Raw genomic sequence first — 20,187 nt, 5'->3', positions numbered from 1 at the left:
CTTGTGCTTTCATTTTCAGTGACTTGTTACTATCGTTGAATCCAGTCTTTTACCACCCCTGACAGGATATACCAATGTCAGCCCCACTTCATCTGCCAGTGGGTATCTGTAAATTCATCTTTTCCTTGCTCTTCCACAGCCCTTTTCTGCTGCACTCCGGAATAACAGTTCATCTTTGGAAGGCATGATATGGATGTACTCATTGTTGGTTTGCATTTGGGTCAGAACAGTAGTCCTGATAGTCTCCTCTTTCCTGGTGTTGCACAGCTGGTGATGGACTTCAGGTGGAATCTTTCTTTCTAGCTTCGTTAGGAGCTTGCAGGTCTTGGTGTTTGCAGCTGTCCCACTGCCGCTGTACTATATAGATGGATATGTGATGACTGGTATGTTTTACATGGTGATGGCTTGGCTCTAGTTCTTTCTGTTGATGTGGCATTTCAGTGCAGTCCTACTCTTTCTGTCTTTCCTGCTTCTTGGCCTTCATGCAATTGTGGAATCCTTATAGATTATAAAGCTGCCCTGTGTCTGTGAAGCCATTCTGTTAGTTCAACCCCATTCAGTCCCAGTAATCCTCTGTCTCGCAACCACCCATCCACAATTTGGTAGATGCAGACCATGCAGAAGAGGAGGTTATTGTAGTTCAATTCTTGAAGATAACGAACTGGCAATGTTGAAGCCATGCAGACAAGCAGTGGGAATAGTGTGTTGCCTTAGTACAGGGTATGCCATACTACCTTTGGGAGAATAAATGTATTCATATATACTTTCTTTAATCCTTCATTGATAGATAGACTTTATTGTCAAGGGGGCAATTAGAACTGAGGTTAGGATTAGGACTGAAAAGGGGGAATTTCTTTCCAAAGTGTGTGTCCATAAGCAGTGGAGCATTGTGTTCACAGCCGGTATGGCAGAGAGACACAGAGCAAAATCTGCATTTTTCCATTTTTCTATTTTAGGGTCCTACATCTATGTCGGGTTGGGAGTCGTGTGAAAAATTGAATGCGAGCGTGACCATGGTTATGTTCTATGCCAAGTGCTATATGTATGATGGCACTGATATTGAGATTCAGATAAGATCATGTCTTATTGACCATTCAGAGTACTAGACATTCAGGAATCAATGCGTTTTGCATTGAAAGCCAAATTGTTGTCAATCCAGGCCAAACTCAGACTGGTACACTCTGTTTTACAGTCGTCAGTGCTTTCAGTCCCTGCTATTGTTTCATGCCCCTTTCTGAGCTCCTTCATACGAACATTTGTGAATCTCTCAGGTGGGAACCTCATAATTGGCAGGTGAATTCCGTATTTATGTCAGAAAAACATTAATCAGAACAGTTTTGCTGACAGAAAATATGGAATTATATTACCAAAATAATGTTTTTTTAATCAAAAATATTATTGAGTGCACACATCTTTCAGTACTTGACATTGTTTATAACTATTAACAAAATTTGGTCAACATTCAAAAACTTTTGAGATTTCAAACCCAGCCCTAACTATATGTTATTTTATGTTATCATGTACTTATCTTGTTTTCATATTGTTTTATCTTATCATAATGTATCACTTCCCTTTTGTGTGGCTTCTTATATTATGTTGCATGTTTTCTTTTTGCTCAAGCTTGTTATATTTTATTTGAGCACACTGTACACATCATGTGTTAATGCATTGTGTCCCAACTTAATTAAATGCAAAAATGTTGAGAAGAGTGAGCATCTTGTTTTTGTTTTCTGAAGTGCAGAGCCCAAACACCTGGCACCTGCATTTTCTGAAGGTTGATGTTGATCATTTTGTTTAATATTATTTAATATTCAATATTTGTTCTGTGTACACTCACAACACTCGCAGCACTTCTTCAAGTGTTCACTGCTGCACTGGAGTTTTGTGTATTCATTTCATTGAATATAACACAGAAGTAGTGTCTTATGTATCCATGTGCCTTATCAGGATCAAGTAACAGTATTATGGGTGACATAAGGCATAATTGTTTGGTGAAACAATTTTGGTTTCAGCTTTTTCCATTTTATCTTGCCTATTTAATTCCATGAATCATTAAATCAACTCATGGACAAATACCAGTGTATGTAATGTGGAGTGAGTATCAGAGGGTCTCAGTGTACAGATTTACAGGATTTATAGGTCAGATGTGTATCAAGATTGGTGCCATTTTTTCCACTTCCTGTGTCTGTTGTCATTTATGTGTCACATTTTTTTGTCTTTCTGTTCTGCCTCCAATTCTCTTCAACCTGTCTTATCTGTGGTTTAGTTTTGTTGTTTCTTGCTTTCTGTCTCTGGTCCATTCTTCTACCTTCCCCTGCATTTTTTTTTTCTATACTTACACTTATCTCTCCTGGCAATCATCTGTGTTGGGTTACCCTTTTGTCAGTATTTTGGAACCATGATGGTGTTTCTGCTGATGTAGAGTGGTAGTCAGTAGTTGAATTTATGGTGATGTTTCGTCAGCTGTGTTTTTCTCTTCTTGTCCATGCTGCTTATTAATTTCTGTGTCAATTTCATACCCATCAATCTGATATCTTTTTCAGTTATAAGTAGGCGTTGGCTATTACAAATCTTTTAACCAAAACCTTGGAAGGTATACATGCAATTGGTAATATAACAATCATTGCTTTATGACTTTGTAAGTTAAGGCTTAGGCTTCTGCCTTGGATGCCTGTATTTTGCAAATTTATAACACAAGTCCAATTTTCGAACTTAATGTTGCCTAAATAATCACACAGTATTACCCTAAGCTGAAACTGCTCTTAAATAGATATCACTCCTAAACTCTCACCCGCTCCCAAGGTTTGGTCCTACTTAATGTTTTCTTTCCATCCATCTGAAATGTCACAGAGTGCAACCTTTGATACAGAGCTGGTAGTGTAGGCTACCGTGGTGAGTGTGTTTTCACTACCAAAGTTGGTGTTGGTATGGCATGGGTGCAGTGAATGGCCTTTAACACCCTTTAAGTCTATAGAGTCCATTATAGCATGTCACGACATGTCGTGGCACTGTACTCACTATGCTGCTCCATAGTTGCTCGAGATTGATAGATGCAGAACTGAGTTGTGGAGGCTGTGATAAGGTGGCTCCTACTGGCATCACAGTTGCACAGTGTTGCATTGTGAAGTGTTGTCTGTTAAAAGGTATGAAAAGAGCCTGCAGCAACTACTTGATGGCAGCACAAGAAGGATCATTAGCCAGGGTGAAGTTACTCTATAAGAAGCTCCCATTTACTAAATGGGGACATGCTTTCCCTAAAATAAAAACTCTGGTTATGCTTTACCACTTCTGCTTCTCTGCTTTCACGGACTGCTGACAGTATGCTTCATTCATGCCCTCTGAACACACATGGCTTGGATTATACATCCAATTATGGTTCCGTGATATTAATGCATTTGTAATGTATCTTTTCTGTGACCAGAGCCACTAATTTGATTATTCTTTACATTGGATCATATCATTGTATCTGTATTTCTGTATCACCCAGCATTTTCCATATGTCAGGAACTCCTATGTTAGGACAGCTCTTGAGTTCTCCACAATCCTGGTTTAAGAAAATTCTTAAATGTTTTAACTCCCATGCTGTGAAGTAGGAAAAGTTGTGTGTCACTTTAACTGGTTGAGAATGACACTCTGCTCTGAGACATTTAATAAATACAATCGACAATAATCTCTACTCCACTTTGTATCTCATCAGTTCTTTCAAGATGAAGATTGATACCAGCCTGACTATGCCCCAGCTTCCAGAGGCCCTGTCCCAGGCAGGCCTTCAGTTCACTGTGGCCACTGAGGAGGACTTCGATGAGATCATGGCTATGAGCCAGGACATCTATGGAGGCCTTGACTACCTGCCCACTAGATACACCAGCTGGCTGCAGGAGGCCAACCGCACTGTCATATTGGCTCGCAAACAGGGAAAAGTGGTAAGTTAGATGGATAGTATGAAAACATTTTAAAAATCTTGGGTTCAGAATAGGCATAAAGTCTATTAGGAAGTCAGGAAATTTATCTGCGTCCTTATAGTTACTTGTGTTTTTAGTGTGAGGTCTATACAAATAAGGGCATGTTTGTAAAGGGAATGCTTTTTTTTTTTTTTTATTCAGCACACAAAGGCACACATGGACTCACAAGGTGAAAACAATATCAGCTACAATTCCCAAGTGGTAATAAGGCAACCTAAGCATGCAGTACACTCTACAATGTGATCCCACTGCAAATTAATGGTTACTTGCTTGACTTTCACCTTATTGTACATATTTAATTGCACTTATTCACATATTTCTTTTACTGCAATGAGATGTTGCTATGAATGCCCCAAATTTTTTGCGTATTGTCACCTTATTACATTTTTTACGTTTTTCAGAAAACTTTTACCAGAGGTGGGCAGCATAAGAAGGAGCTGATTCAAGCAAAAAAAAAAAAAAAAATCATTTTTGTCAAAAAATGATTTAGGCAATTATTTTAATAAGGTGACAATATTGTGTTTGAGATTTTTTCACATCCTAGTCCTTGAATCCAAGGAGTTTAGTTGAGTTCCTGTGTTTTATACAAGTCAGTCCATCTTCTCTCACAAAACTAGCCCTTTTGTCAGCAATTGATTTATGGGACACACCAACACCCTCTTAGTGGCACTGGCTGTTATGTGTTCTGAGGTTAAAGGACCCAAAACGTCACAACAGGCAGATAAAAAGTTAACAGTTTTAATAAATGATCAGGGAATTGTGCAAACAGATATAGAGTAGACTGAGTCAGAGAACTGTCAGATCCAGTGTCTTCGGAGGGAACAGACTGACAGGATGCAGACGAGAACAGGTGAGGATTTGACACCTGAGCACACACCCAAAATTAGAGTCAGGAAAGCAGGTGGCAGACAAAAGCAAAAACAAGACAAAAAGTACTTGGTCTTAGCCTATGTTTACACATAGCAGGGTATTTTGGAAAACGGATATTTTGGCCCCTCCATTTTCAAAAATGTTGTTTACATGAACCTGGATAAATACGCTGTCGAGCGCATCATAACTATGCCAAACCTATGGGCGCGAGTGTAAACATAGGTCACTCACATGACGTTCAGTATTTTCAGTCGCATGTTCTGACATTTCGGAACCTAAAACGCCGTTTAACCCTGTTTACACGCCAACACATAACCGGCATTTTCAGAAATCTCCACTTTGGCCGGAGTTTTTAAAAATGATCGTTTTCTGTGAAAAAGACTCCGCATGTAAACCAAAACAAATGATTTTTCTAAGTGTAAATGGAGCCCTAGTTGATACCATGGAGGTAGACTGATGTTTTGATAAATACTGGTGCTTTTCTGATTGATTAAGCGCAGCTGTGCTCAGGAGGAGAGGAGGCTACAGAGACACAGACTCAGATATTACAGACAGGGGAGAGACAGACAGGAGACAAAAGGAGAGGAAAACACAGGGGCACAATGGGGAAAAGGAGGGGAGACTGCAGATCTTCACACTGGCAGGTAGTGGTACTGCAGTGGCATCCTGTGACAGGTAAGTGGCACTTGTTTTGTGGCTCAGATATGCCTCTCCGACTCGCTGTCAAATAGGGTGGGGCCAAATTTCTGTGCATGGTTGTTGTCGGGTCAGCAGCTATGAATCTGTCATATTTTCCCCTTTCCATTCTTTTTATGTAATTATTTCCACCATGGAGTTTATGATTTTGCCCATGGAGGTAAATAAAGAGGAACAGAAAACTAGCTGTGACAGTATTGCCACTAGCTGCCACAGGAGTACCAGTAGGTGCCACAAGAGTGCCAATAGCTGCCACTGGAGTGTCATTAGCTGAACCAAATGAACAGCAGACAATGCTCCATGTGCTGATTAATATGTTCCTGTTTCCTAAATTTCCAAAACAGGTAAGAGAAATAGGATTTTTTGAGTCATGTTACAGGAATGGTGTACAGTTCTAAAAACAACCAACCAACATTTGTACTTTTTTTGCTTGGCAGATTGCTCTGGAGTCGGTTTGTGTGATTGACGATGGGGAGACCATGCTGGTGGAAGGTCTCCGTGTCGCCCCTCAGGAAAGGGGCAAGGGTGTGGCAGGAGTTCTACTGCGCTTTTGCTCTGAGCTTGTGAAATCCAAGTACCCCGAGGTCAAAGTAACCCGCTTGACCCGCGATGATCAGCTTGGACCCAAGGATTTCCAGAAGTATCGCATCATAACCAAGCAGGTACCAGTAACAAAAGCAGACTAAAGGTTCTTTCTTTGTTTGGATCTGTGATTATGCTTAATGGCTATTGTTATTGCTTCATGTAAATTGCAAAAAGTCTTGCATACAGTCCGTGGGGTTGCAGTTCTTTGTCAGCTCAGACAGTGGCTTCCTTCTCTACAGGGTATTCTGTTAGTGCGCTTCAGAGCTGAAGACCTCAAGCTCCGTCTGTCTGAGCTTGGTCTGGGTGGAGACATCCAATCCTCCTTGTCAACTTCCTCTTCCAACTCTCCTCCGGTGCGTCTTGACCATACAGCTATCCATCGGCTGTATCTGACCACTGACCTGATGCAGGGGGTCCTTCCTAATGCCACCATCATTCAAGACTGGCAGCCATTCAAGCCTTTGCCAAGCAACATGGCCATCCTACTAAAGAAGGATATTGACTGGATGGTGGATGATCTGTCCAGCCCCACTGTGGCCAGCCTCTGTACCTTCCCTTTCAAGGTGCCCATTGGAGATGACTGGTAACTGTCTTTTCTTTATTTAATGCATTGTGGTGGTGTGCACTACTGTCTACAATAGAATTGTTTGATTGCACCATTGGGGTCCAGCATTGTTCATTTATTAGATCCTGCACATAATTACTTTAAGATGCTCATAACATTTAAGAGTTATTCAGAAAGAAAGAAATCCTTATTCAATTTTTCAAATTTATTCAAATGATACTCTTTTTTTGTTTATGAGGTATTACCTGAACATTGACATGTTCGGTAAAGACCTGGACCTGGCTCGGCAGCAGTTCTTGTGCCACCTGCAGTGCCACACTGCCACCCTGAAGGGTCATGTGATGTGTCAGATGTTCCTGGATCCACCACTCTGGAAGCCCATGGCCGAATTCTGCCATAACACCCTAAGTGTGGAGCTGGTGAAGGAGTACACCGAGCAATGTGTGGTGGAGTCAGACATCGTCTAATTACAGAAGGTGGATGGAAAGGAGTAGAAGATGAAGGAGCCAGAAAGGAATGAAGATAAAGGTCTAGAGAGCAAGGAATGGACACAACTCAACAACAGAAAAACACAACCCTCTGCATTGAGGAGACAGAAACCAAGAAAACAAAATGTAGTTACTACAAAGCAGAACAACTAAGTTTCTAAGATTGCAGCAAGTTTGATTTAACAATCCACAAACAGAGTGTGGACAAATCATCATTAGCACATCATGACAAAAGTACATTTGTAATGATTCTAATATTCACTTGGTGTCAGAGAGATATAAATGATATAACTTTACAGTTATTTTTAAGTTCCATTTGTAAAGCCATAGTTTTTAAGTGTGCCAATATTAATAACATTATTATTTAGTGGCCCCAGTAAATACAAAGAGGGAGAAGTAAATAACCTGAACACCATTAAGGAGAGGTCCTCATGGGTCAAAACATTTTGACCAGATCCATGATGGATATGTGCAAAACATAACCAAACATAAAGTTCATCAATTATTATATAAAAATAGAGACCCAGATGTTTTACAAATGGTTAACAGTGTGATGTAGACAGAATTAACCTAAATTAAACTCTGTATGAAAGCCACAGCAATTGAATCCAGAGTCCTGCAATTCCATTGAAAGAAATTTTGGTCCAAGACATAGCTGTTATAAATGTTGATATGACTGGGCCATAATGCAGTCCAACACAACAACACTGCAAACTTTAACCTCAAAAGTAACCATAGAGCTCTATCATCACCTTATTAGCTGACCTTGAATTCAAGTTTTATCACAATCATTACAGGTATTTTTGATTGATCATGTCCACCCTCTGTATGTCGTATGGCATGGAAGGGTAGAATCAGAATGATGAACTTGGGGGAGCTTTCTCACACCAGTAGCACTGATGTAACCTAAAAACCTAAAACCTATACACAGTCAACATGCAAATGCTATTCTTTGAAGAAAAGATTTAAGTACCCTAAGGGCATCTCAAACCTTTCATCTCTGTTCTCTCTGTAAATATGGACCTTCTAAATATGTACGCAAGCTGAGTTGGGTTACTAAATCTGCACAACTCTGAAGGCACTTTATTGAAACTTCACAGACAAGTTGTGTCTACGTTAGAATGAAAGGAATAGTTCAGGATCAAATAAGGGCAATTTACAGATCCCATTACTCTAATGTTAATGGGTGCATTTATTAACTTGTATTATCATCGAACATCAACAACCAATCACTCCAGAAACAACAAACAAAACCTGTTAGTGAAATCAACATGCTCAGTCACCAATTGGCTGACAAAAATTTATGTCTTAGCTTTAGTCTTTTTGTTTCAAATCTTTCACTGTACATATATATATATATATATATATATGTGTGTGTGTGTGTGTGTGTGTGTGTGTGTGTGTGTGTGCGTGTGTGTGTTTGTGTGTGTGTCTGTGTCTGTGTGTCTGTGTAATTTACTTTTCAGTAATAAAGCACTATTTAGTGTTTATTTCACTTAAATGCTGCAGTAAAATTTAAACAGAAATTAATAACTTCTGAAGATCTAAGTGAAACCTAGGCTTACCTTTGCAGATGCCAGCATAATGCCAAACAAAATGTTCAACAGACTACAGTGCAGTTTACTACTGGCCTCAGCTCACATAGAGAGAAGGGGTAGAATGAAAATAACTGTGTTAGAATTAACAGAAATATATTGTTATATGTGTTAACGATCATTAATATTAGCTGACAAAATCCTTTTGAAAAATAGTGTACCCTGTGACCACGCAAGACCAGTTTTCAGAGAAGGTTGGAAACTAAGCGGTAGTTTATTATCTAGCCATGAACAGAATACTGTCGATTATACCATGGGCAAGGACAGTACTGTTTTCTCCACGACCAACATCTGTCTATTAATATCAGGACACCTCAAACGTAGTTCCAGTTGGCAGTTTAGTAAGGTGTTAATCCACAGTGACCCTCCAGAAAGGCTTCAGCGCTCCTTGTCATAGATTCCTCAAGTATGTGGAACTGTAGTTGAGGGATGAACAGCATTCTTCCAAAACATAATTCTGTCATTTGTGGAGGGATTTTTCACTTGTGTGTATGGCCCTGGAAGTAGAGCCGTGCGTGGGACTGTTGTCTTAATTGTGCTCCTGCCCACTCCCAAAATTTGTGTATTCGAGACCTCCCGCTCCCACCTGCTGCAAAGTTTAAACTGCCCAATTCTATGAGATTTGCTTTGAGTCCTGCAGGACCTGCAGTCCTCTAATGCATACCTGTAGGTAATATCTTAGCAAAATTATGTTCTCCGGTGCATTTAAACACTTTGATTTAATTTTTTTGTTGATCATCTGGGTAAATAATTGTCTTGTTTAGTCATCATGAGCCACTGTACCTTGTATATGTTTACATGGTAACGCCAACATGCGTCCTCAGGTTCAGTCTAGTCCACAGCCATGTAAGAGGACTTTCTAAATGTCTGTTCACGTGGTATTTACTCTTAATAAACCAGTGGTTATTTCAAGACAATGTGATCATTGGCTCACACACAAAAAAAATAATTTCATCCCACAATTTTTTTTTTCATCACCTGCAGTAAAGTTTAAACCACCTCCTCCCCAAGTTTTGCATTGGTCCACCGGGACGTGCAGAATCCCAATCCCAATTCAGGCCACTAATTGTTAAGCAATCGTTGCAATAATAATCTATACTATGTTACCAGTTAGCTCAGATGTGGAAAATATCCCTACAAATGTTTACAACTGAAACTCTGGCTCAATTTATTGCCCATGTTAACTCCATGGCTTGATGGATGGCAATGTTGGTTGGCATGTTGAGTTAGAGTTTAAGATATGGCTTGAAGCATAGCTACCACTGTGAGTGATGGAACAAGATGATGATTTGCAGCCAGCTGTGGGAGCCCAGGAGCAGGAAAGCAAGATTATGCCCACAAAGACAAACACAGAGAAAGACACACATGAAAGGCACAGGAGACAAGCGGGCACAGGGGGAAAAAAGAAGGAAACACAGGGAAACACCACCACTTGGCCAGGGCTGGAATATCTTGATTGTTTAACAGATTGTCATGAAATTTGGTTCACACATTCATGGTCCCTAGAGGATGAATGACTTTGGTGATCCCCTAACTTCACATAGCGCCACCAGTAGATTTAAGTTTCTTAGCATGCTAAACACTGATGGTAAATAGGATAAACAGTATACCTGCCACATATCATCATGTTGTCTTTCTGAGCATGTTAGCATGCTGACATTAGCATTGAGCTAAAAACATTGCTTAAGTACAGCCTTTCAAAGCTCCTAGCAATGCTGTAGATGTGTTATTTTGGTGAGTGGCCATGGTATAAGCACAATACCAGACATTGGTGAGATGAAAATAATGAACTTGATGGAGGAAATGACACTCTTCACACTCTTTCATTTCCACCTACCTCTTATCCATTATTTTCTTAAACAAGAATACTCGCATTATCACCTGTGTGTTTGATCTCAACTACTGGCATCATGGCAGGCCAAAAATGTTTTTTGAATTTCTCTAGTAATTATTTGCCCACATTAAAATGACACCAATAGCACAGCGCACACACTCTTTACACTCCCTAAGTCTCCCTTTAAATGCCCATATGGAGAATGTGACACAAGGTCATTTATCTGAGGAATATCTTTTTGGAAAAACATCCCAATTTGTATAGTACTATTTTACCTCCCTGTTGCCTTGCCCAGCTTTTATCTTGACTTTGCTCAAATTTCTGTCTGGTATCCAGTTTTTTTTAGGTATGAGGATGACTGGACCTATTTTCTGAAGAAAGATCAATGATGAATCAAATCTTTTTTTTTTTTTTTTTTTTTACAAAATTGAAATGATGATTAAACAGACACTTTATAAAATTAATAATATTTTAGGAAGGACCTATTAGACTGGAAAATGATATAGCAGTCAACAAGTTGGGAGGACAACTATCTTTTTACCCGATTGTTTGTAACCAAAGAAAGTCACCACTGATCTAAGGTGAAGCCCTATTATATGCTGCCAGGAGTGAAGTGAATATATGGAAGGTTGGAAGGCCTTTGGAGTGGTAATTTTTCTATTTGTTTCCTCGTGATCACAGAATATCTGTTGTGATCTATTATAAAAATGAGCATTGTTATCGTGACACAGAATCACTATTTTGTGATAGTGGCATAACATAATCCAAACTCTGTTTTTATGATTCTGACATGAAAATCATGTATAATCAGCTAACATAAGGCAGGACTGCCACTTGCTTTTGACATTAGCAGATAACACCATTAGTTATTAGTCCATTCATGGCAGGGTTAACCTAAAATTAGTAGTTGAACCCGAACTTCCACCTTGTTCCTCTACTTACATTGTGTAGAAAATTCTTATAAGTGGTGTGAGGCAGTTTCATTATGCACAAATTCAATATTTGGCTTCACAATATAATCTGAAATAATGAAGGTGTACTAAATCAGGACTCACCTTATAATGTCAGTTGAGAGAGTGCTTTGGTAGCTCATATTCTGGTATCCCCAAATATGTTGCAATTACTCAGATTACCACACACTTTTTGCCACAATCTGATGTTTTAGGGGTACATCAGGGTCAGGGGCACATGAGTAGTTGACTACTTTGCTTGGCTGGTAATTCATCCTTGAATCTACTGCAGCTGCCATAAAAGCAGGTGTAATATCGCAATAATATTTGAAAAAGTGTGCCCTTCCCAGTGAATAAGTAGACTAGTTTCAATAAACATTTGCGATTATAGTGTTCCTGACAGTACTACCAGTGGAAGAGTCTTTCAGGGTCAGACACCCTTAAAGAAAACATATTAAAGTTGCTTGTACCCACAATCTTACTCTTTCTGTCATTGCCAATCATTTAGGGTTGGAAAGTAGGTCAGCTGGTAAGTTAATAGCTTTGACTCGACCATGACAGACTGGCACATTGTCCACATTACAGTGGATGCAGCACCCATTTTTCTGTCAATCTTCATGCTCCATCATATCCCAAGGTACTTGAATTCCTTGACCTGTGGCAGTTAGTCCCTTAAACCAAAATGATCAGTGACCATCATGATGGTTGGTGAAAGATGGAATGCAGATTGCTCAGTAAAAACAGTGCTTGGTGTAGGACCCTTTTCATTAAGACAGCTTGGTGAGGCATGGACATGTCTACTGACAAAGCAACAATCTACCTGTTGATCCCGCGTTCCATCTTGCCCTCACTTGCAAACAAGACTCCAGGATAGTTGAACTCAGGTTTCTTGTTGAAAGCTAATCATTCCCAGCTTGGAGATAAGCGTAGAATGCTATGACTTCACATTTGGAGGTGCTGATCATAGCTGAATTACTATATATGATTTTTGTCCAGTTGTATTTTACGATCATGGGAAGTCAGTTGGGTAGCTTTTGTGATCATGAAAAAACAAAGCTTGTTATTTTTGAGACCATGAGATAATTTTCTTGTGATTTGAAGAAAACAACTAAAAAAAAAAGAAGTGCTGTATGGCCTTCTGCATGAGGATGATGTATAGGAAGATAAAGATTGAAGAAGAAGAAGTACACATGCAGGCCTCTCTCTTTTCTTGCCGTGTCATAGTAATATGTAATACATGTAAAGTCTGTACATTGTGCTGGAAAGCCAGTGGCAAATGGTTCAGGTTTTAAGATTTCTCGTCACTTTCTTTGTAATTTACTGTGGGGGAACATTTTTTTTTCAAGGCTTTTTTTCCCCATCTACAAGTCAACAGTCCATAGTAACATTTGTTGAAACTTTCATCCATCTAAAGGCCTCAGTATGCTCCAAATGAAGTAGCTTAGAGAGGTGTGTTTGTACTGACATCCCTCCCAATCCCACCATCATAAAGGGGTTTCCAGACACTTAGAAAAATACTTCATTTAAAGCACACTAAGGCCTTAACATTCAGTCATTTTGACCCGGTCATCATCTCATGTGAAAGAAAGCATCTATAAGATGCTTTTATTATGGCTTACTAAGAGCATATTGACATTCCAAACAATTTGGCATGAAATGCAAATGCATCTGGCAAAAGCTCCAAGTTTTGTTGTGTGTGTGTGCTTCTTTGCCTTGTTAAAGATCCAAATTGTTCATTACATACACAAGTCCTCAGTGTACATGCTTTCAAATGTTCCGAAACCACTGGTGCCAAAGGTGAAAAAGCTCCTACAAGCTTCTGAGGTCTATAACTCCAAGTTATTTGAAAGAAAAGTTTCTGCCACTGAGTTCTGCAGATTGAGGTCAATCCAACAGCTATAGTTTAATAAATTTCAGTGATCACCATTGTAATTTGAGAAATACTTCTACATCCTGTATAAAAAAGATGATATCATCCATTCCTATTGTAGTGACTGATAGCGACTAATGGAATTATTTGTTATCTGCCTGATGCACGTCTGTTTAGTCCCAAGATTTTGACTTGAAAATATATTTTGGAGTTTGGAACTGGACCTTACCGACAGTACTGCTTTCACATATGGAATTCTTATTAATAAGTCAGTTATTAATAGAGATTCAGTATGTAAGCTGTTTTTAAAATTTTTAGATTTAGTTCTGTTTGTGCACAACAGTTTAACACATCGCCCAGGAGAGGTCTTGGATTAACCCTTTTTAAAACCATTTTTAAAGACATACTTCATAATGAGTTTATACATTGCAACAAAAAGCTTTATTAAGGTTAATAGATCATTTATTCATGGTTTGTGGACCAGTAATAAGGACATTTGGATTACAAGATTGTGGCGGAAAAAACAAAACAAAACAAAAAACTATTTGGTGCACAGGATATCATCTTCCAGCATAGTATATTTTGTATTTTGAAATAGCATTTTATCACACTTGTCACATACCATTAACAAAGCCATTAGTAAAAACTGCAGAGTATTAACTACATTTTTTAGCAACTTGTTAAGCTTTAAAACAGCAGATTTGATTTCTTATTAGAGTGTGAGGCCTCTGATTTGCAGAGATGATTAAATGTGTATTTGTAGAAGTATAGTTCCAGTTTGAGGGTCATGAGACTCTCCATTCATTGGGAGATAAGTCAAAGTGTCATCTAAACTAAACAGTTAAATGCATTATTTCTCATTGTGTTAAGAAAAACAATATTGCAGTATTTTCGGACCCTGTTCCCTTACTGGCAGGATGACATCATTTGTCAGTGCCTTCTGAAACAGTTTCAAATTACTGTTGTAAAATAACTAAATAAATAAAAAAAAAATAAATAAATAAAAAAAAAATAAAAAAAAAATCATGCAATATGCGTACAATGACAACATTATAGCTGCAGCTGGCTTTGCTCTTATAGGCCATAATTCATATGGCCAATATGTTGGTCAATAGGAAAATGTTGTATATAGGCATTTGAACAAAAAACCTAAACTGTCATTTTCAATTAGAGGAAAGTCTCTCACTAATGAATTAAAGAGTCACTCACATCTGGAGGAGGACATACATCAGCCTGTGAGATGTTTCACAACCTGATAATCAAAAAGTATTTTGTACAAATGGTTTATTTCTGCTTTATGATGCATTAATAAATGCTGCATTCACCATTAACAAAGCCATTAGTAATGACCTCTAAAACTCAGCAGCACTGTCACTGTAAAGAATCACTAATAGGTTAATGATGCTATAAAGCTAGCATGGGAATGCATGACCAGCATGCACAAGTCAGGGATACTAACACAGAGGATGTATTGATGAAGAGCAAAGTAAGAATGAAAGCTTAGATAGAAAAGGGAAAAAGAAAAAAAATGAAAAAAAATATTTAGTTATAGATCCCAGTAACACCCCCAAATCTTATTAATCAGGGAAAGTATCTCCATGTAGTTTGTGTTTCCAGGTTTCCAGAGTGCTGCATGCCTGCTTACTTCAGGGTTTGATATACAGACAATATAGCGCACAAATATACAGTACAAAATTTTCAGAAGATACTGTGCATTTTATGCATAGTACTTCACTGGATGTGGATGCATCACGTGTTTGAGGGAACCTCAAAGAAGGGCCACATTTCATGACTACTTAACTTCTATGTTTGTCAATTAGCTTATGAACATTTACATAAATTACAAGATTTTATTCACAACATGAGCTTTAGTTGAGAACTTATCTATGAATTAAATGTTTGTCTTTTTTCCTTATACAGCAGACCCATTGCACACACGCAGAAGTCAAAGGTGATATCATTATGTGACACTGGACTGAATAATTGAAAGTTGTTTTGGTTACTTATGGCACTTTGATTGAAAAATGTGATAACTGTATACTTTGTATACAAGTGAATAAAATGGTAATACATTGTGCTGCAAACCCTATTACTATCATAGGGTTAAGTGTTATATTAATGTATGTTTCATGAATTACTATACAAGCCATTAAGTTAGTGGGTAAAGCAGCATGCACTTTAGTTGTCTTGGGCAATAATAGATAAGCCTCCATCTCCTGTAAAGTAGCATCGACTTCAGTGAAAAACAAATGTTCTTGTCACACATCTTGATGTCCAGAAACAATCATAGTGTTATGTGAGATAAGCCATTCTCTGTCGATTTGACAATGTTTCTTCAAAGCTGAACAATTTCACCCATGACATGTAGAGCAGTTTGTATATTACTATACAGTGAAACTGAAAATAAGACTATATTTTATTCTCAGAAAAACTATCAACTAGATGATTAATACAATAAAAGAGGCTGAAATGGCTGTGTTCTGAAGGAGTAATGCGTGTTTGGGTTAGTTAAGCCAAGAAATAAAAGTAACTAAATACATTTACTTTACTAGTTTTTCAGTAGTTTACATTATGTGAGTAATTCATTTTGTGAGACCTTATACTTTTACATTAGAAATATTGTCCTTTTTACTCCACTACGTTAACCTGACAGCTGTATTAACATGTTACTTTAAAGACTAACATTGTTACATGCACAATATAAATAAGATTCACTGCTAGCCAGTGTGATTATAGAAATGTGTAGGCTTCAAAGAACATTTTATTTTAATATGCACTCAGTGATACAAATCTTTATCTCTGTACATTAAATCTTTCTCTGTGCTTAATTTGTAGTGATTGCTTTATTGTGGCTTGACTGGTAATGCCTTGGACCTCCAGAGGGGGGAATATGAGAAAACCCTCCTCATTTATTATATTTTAAGCAAAGACAAGTGATGAGTCTGTGTTTTCTTTAATGTGAGTTTCCTCCTTCTATAGAGATATTTCAACATTATTGGAAATACCCCTATTTGCTTTCTTGCTAAGAGTTACTTGAGAATGGATCAGTTTCATGTCTGTGCCTCAAACAAATGGGTCAGACTTTTAAAGAAATTGTATTTAATTGCTTAATTGCTTTCTTTCTGAGATGTGAGATGTTCATATTGATATCAATCTCATGCCTGTGCGTTAATTAGGCACTGGGGTCAGGGTGTGGTCAACCTACCTTAGCTGGGACTGGGAGCTGGGGCAACAGCTAGCCTGGCTCTGTCTAACGTTCAAGAGTACACTTCCAAACACCCCTAAAGCTCACTGATAAAGACGTATCTAGCTTGTTTAACCTTTACAGAAATGTAAACGTAAAAATGACATTCTATGGTTGTAGGGGTTATATTACATGCGGGACCTCCTTCTTGACAAAGTCGGCCCAGTTGGCTGCTTCTGTGCAGTGTCTCCATCTAGATTGGCTGCCAGATATGGTTGGCGTCACAGATTTAGCTCTTTACAGGTATGATGGTAAGAAACCTGGCACCCTGCCTGTTATGACAAGTCTTTAGGAAGCTGCACACAATAGTTAAATAAAAAATAGTTCAAGCACATAGCTCCATTTATGAATGCAAATTGTCTTTTTGTTAATTAGTAAGCTTTAGAGGTGTGTAGATATATCTTTGAACTTTGACAGTGCCTGTCTAACTGTTTCCCCCTATTTCCAGTCTTAATACTAAGCTAGGCTAAACACATCCTGACTCTAGCTCTGTACATAAGACAGAAACATGAGACTAATATCAAAATATCAACTAATATCAATCTCAACATCTTACTCCTGGAGAGAAAGAATAATAAGAAATAATTGTTGTTTATTATCCTAAATGTTGAACTTTTCTTTTAAGTAAAGGATATGAGGTCTAAGCATGTTTAGCCTAGCATAGGATAAAGACTGGAAGCAAAGGGAAACAGCTAGCCTGGCTATGACCAAAAGTTTAAAAAGGTGTGTTTCTGGAAAATGTTGAATTATTCCTTTGAGAGTTTAACACCAGCAGTATGTGGGCAAATGAGATATTTACAGTATTCCACATTAGTCCTAATACAACAGTAATATAACAATGTGAAAACAACCATTGTACTTCTGATATTTTACTACATGTGACTTTAAATACTTTTACTTACATAAACTTCTGAATGCAGTATTATTCTATTGTGGTACTGATAGCTTTACTTTAATAAAGGATCCAAGTCATTTTCCTGTTTAAATCATTCTGTGGTAACCTATCATAGTTTTCATTAAAGTTTCATATGAAAGGGTTTTTGTAGTACAACACTTGGATTGTCCTACACTGGAATTGGTATTCACTGAAAAAATTCTCAATAGGATATTAGTACATTTGAAGTCACTGAGTAAACTGTGAAATCATATCCTACACAGCATGAGTCATGAAATTCTCACACACATTTATTTTTGCTAGAAACGTATCAATGTGAAGCTAAATATATTCACAAAATTTATCAGAGTAACAAACCTTTTTTCACCAATATATTTTTTTCAGAAACATTAACTGTCACGCTTTACACTGTGTGTTTACAGGACACATGAACACATAAACTGGTGAGACTAATGACAGGAGAATTAGTCAGACTGGGATGATGGGATCTTTTAATTTAAGGAAAAATGATCAATTATCAATATATGGGAAAAATGCATGTACTTGTTATGCACTGATTCATGTTGTATGGGGTGTGTATGGGAAGAAATAATATGTGAATGTAACATGAACACCACAAATTATCACACATATTCATACATCATATTAGTTAAACTATTGACTCTCACTAAATGTCAGCCTGATTGTTGGTCCACCACTTTGGTCCAGACTGAAATATCTCAACAACTGCCGCATGGATTATCATGAAATTTTCCAAGGGGCACCATAGGTGAACCCCGACTTTTCCTGTTGCACTGCCATCACATTGACATTTGTGGTCTTAAGGGAAATTTCTAGCAATGGAATGCAATGAGATTTGGTTCAGACGTTCATGGTCCCCTCAGGATGAATTGTAACAACTTCGGCTGACTTTTCACGTTCCCCCATTATTAAGTCATATTTACCTGCAAAACTACTGGCATTCCCATCAGTTGTACTTTGTGTTATGTGTTAATTAGCAGAGTCAACTCTCCACTGCCTCCACCCTCAACTTTGTTCACAGCTGATCACTTTGCTTCCTTCTTCACTGATAAAGTTTCGACCATTAGCAACCAGTTCTCTGAGCCTGACCAATTCATTAGGATACCACCAGCTAACAGAGCCTCACTCTCCTCATTTTCCCATGTCACAGAGGAGCAAGTCTCCAGCCTTCTACTCTACTCCTGCCCCACCACCTGTCAACTCGATCCTACACCCTCCGACCTCCTGCAGGCCATGTCGCCGACACTTATCCCTGCTGTCACCCACATGATCAATTCCTCACTTACAACAGGTGTGTTCCCCACTGCTTTTAAACAAGCATGAGTAACCCCACTGCTAAAGAAACCTACACGCGACCCAGCTCAGGTTGAAAATTACGTGCCGGTTTCACTCCCCTCTTTCCTTTTCAAGACTCTTAAGTGCACAGTCTTTAATTAGGTCTCTGAATTCCTTTATTAAAACAACAACAAATTAAAACAACCTGCATGATCCCAGCCAATCTGGTTTGCAGTGCAGACTCTCTACAGAGACTGTGCTCTTATCTGTAGTGGAAACACTACAATCAGCTAGGGCTACTGGTCAATCCTCAGTTCTACTATTGCTCGACCTTTTGGCTGCCTTTGACATGGTTAACCACCAAATCCTTCTCTCCACACTTGCTGAGCATGGCTTCTCAGGATCTGCTCTCCGCTGGTTTGAGTCCTATCTCTCAGGGATATCCTTTGCAGTTTCTTGGAGGGGAGAAGTGTCTAAAACCCACTGCTTGCCCACAGGGGCACCTCAAGGGTCAGTGCTTGGACCCCTTCTCTTTTCAATATACACCACCACACTTGGTGCAGTCATCCGCTCACATGGCTTCTCATACCATTAATATGCTGACGATACCAAGTCCCTCCTTTCATTCCCGCCAGATGACACCACTGCCTTGGCATGGATATCAGCATGCCTCACCGATATCTTGGCATGGATGGAGGAGTGATACCTTCAGCTTAACCCCTAAAAGACTGAGCTCCTTGTCATCCCGATTGGTCCCTCTATACAACAACAGATCAGTTTTCAGCTTGACTCAGCTCTGCTCACTCTCTCAAAATCTGCTAGAAACTTGGGTGTCATGATTGATGACCAACCAACTTTTAAAGAGCGCATGGCCTCTGTTGCTCGGTCATGCCGATTTGCCCTGTACAACATCAGGTAGATCAAACCCTGTCTGTCGGAGCATGCAACACAAGTCCTAGTTCAAGCACTGGCACTATCACGCCTCGACTATTGTAATTCCTTACTGGCAGGGCTCCCAGCATGCTCATTAAAACCCTTCCAGAATGCGCCGACTCATCTGGTCTCTAACCAGCCCAAACGAGTGTGTGTCACTCTGCTGTTCATATCCCTCCACTGGCTTCCAGTTCCTGCCCACATTAAGTATAAGTCCTTGATGGTTGCCTGCAAAATTGTCATCAAAACTGCTCCAACCTACCAGTGGTGGATGCAGAACGTGACCGATGGGCGGGCGTGGATTAAGTCTGGGCAGGCCTGATCACCACTTCGCCAAAATTGCGCTTTGCGCGCACACAAACACTGAAGCCACCACACATCAAGTATTTGACCAATCACGTGCG

The 20,187-nt window shown here is 38.9% G+C and overlaps 1 protein-coding gene across 2 annotated transcripts in view; it reads left to right on the top strand.

The window, feature by feature from the left end:
* Positions 1-17,631, top strand: part of nat16 (N-acetyltransferase 16) — a 36,745-nt gene extending 19,114 nt beyond the window's left edge. For both annotated transcript variants that reach the window (XM_070992711.1, XM_070992712.1), the window contains 4 exons: positions 3,698-3,923; positions 5,966-6,190; positions 6,353-6,696; positions 6,917-17,631. In XM_070992711.1, the coding sequence (XP_070848812.1) occupies positions 3,698-3,923; positions 5,966-6,190; positions 6,353-6,696; positions 6,917-7,145 (1,024 nt within the window). In that variant the 3' untranslated portion in view covers positions 7,146-17,631. The remainder of the gene's footprint in view (positions 1-3,697; positions 3,924-5,965; positions 6,191-6,352; positions 6,697-6,916) is intronic.
* Positions 17,632-20,187: the final 2,556 nt, after the last annotated feature.

Source organism: Chaetodon trifascialis, chromosome 23 (assembly GCF_039877785.1).
Source record: "Chaetodon trifascialis isolate fChaTrf1 chromosome 23, fChaTrf1.hap1, whole genome shotgun sequence".
Classification (NCBI taxonomy): Eukaryota; Metazoa; Chordata; class Actinopteri; order Chaetodontiformes; family Chaetodontidae; genus Chaetodon; species Chaetodon trifascialis.
This window is presented reverse-complemented; position numbering and strand designations above follow the sequence as displayed.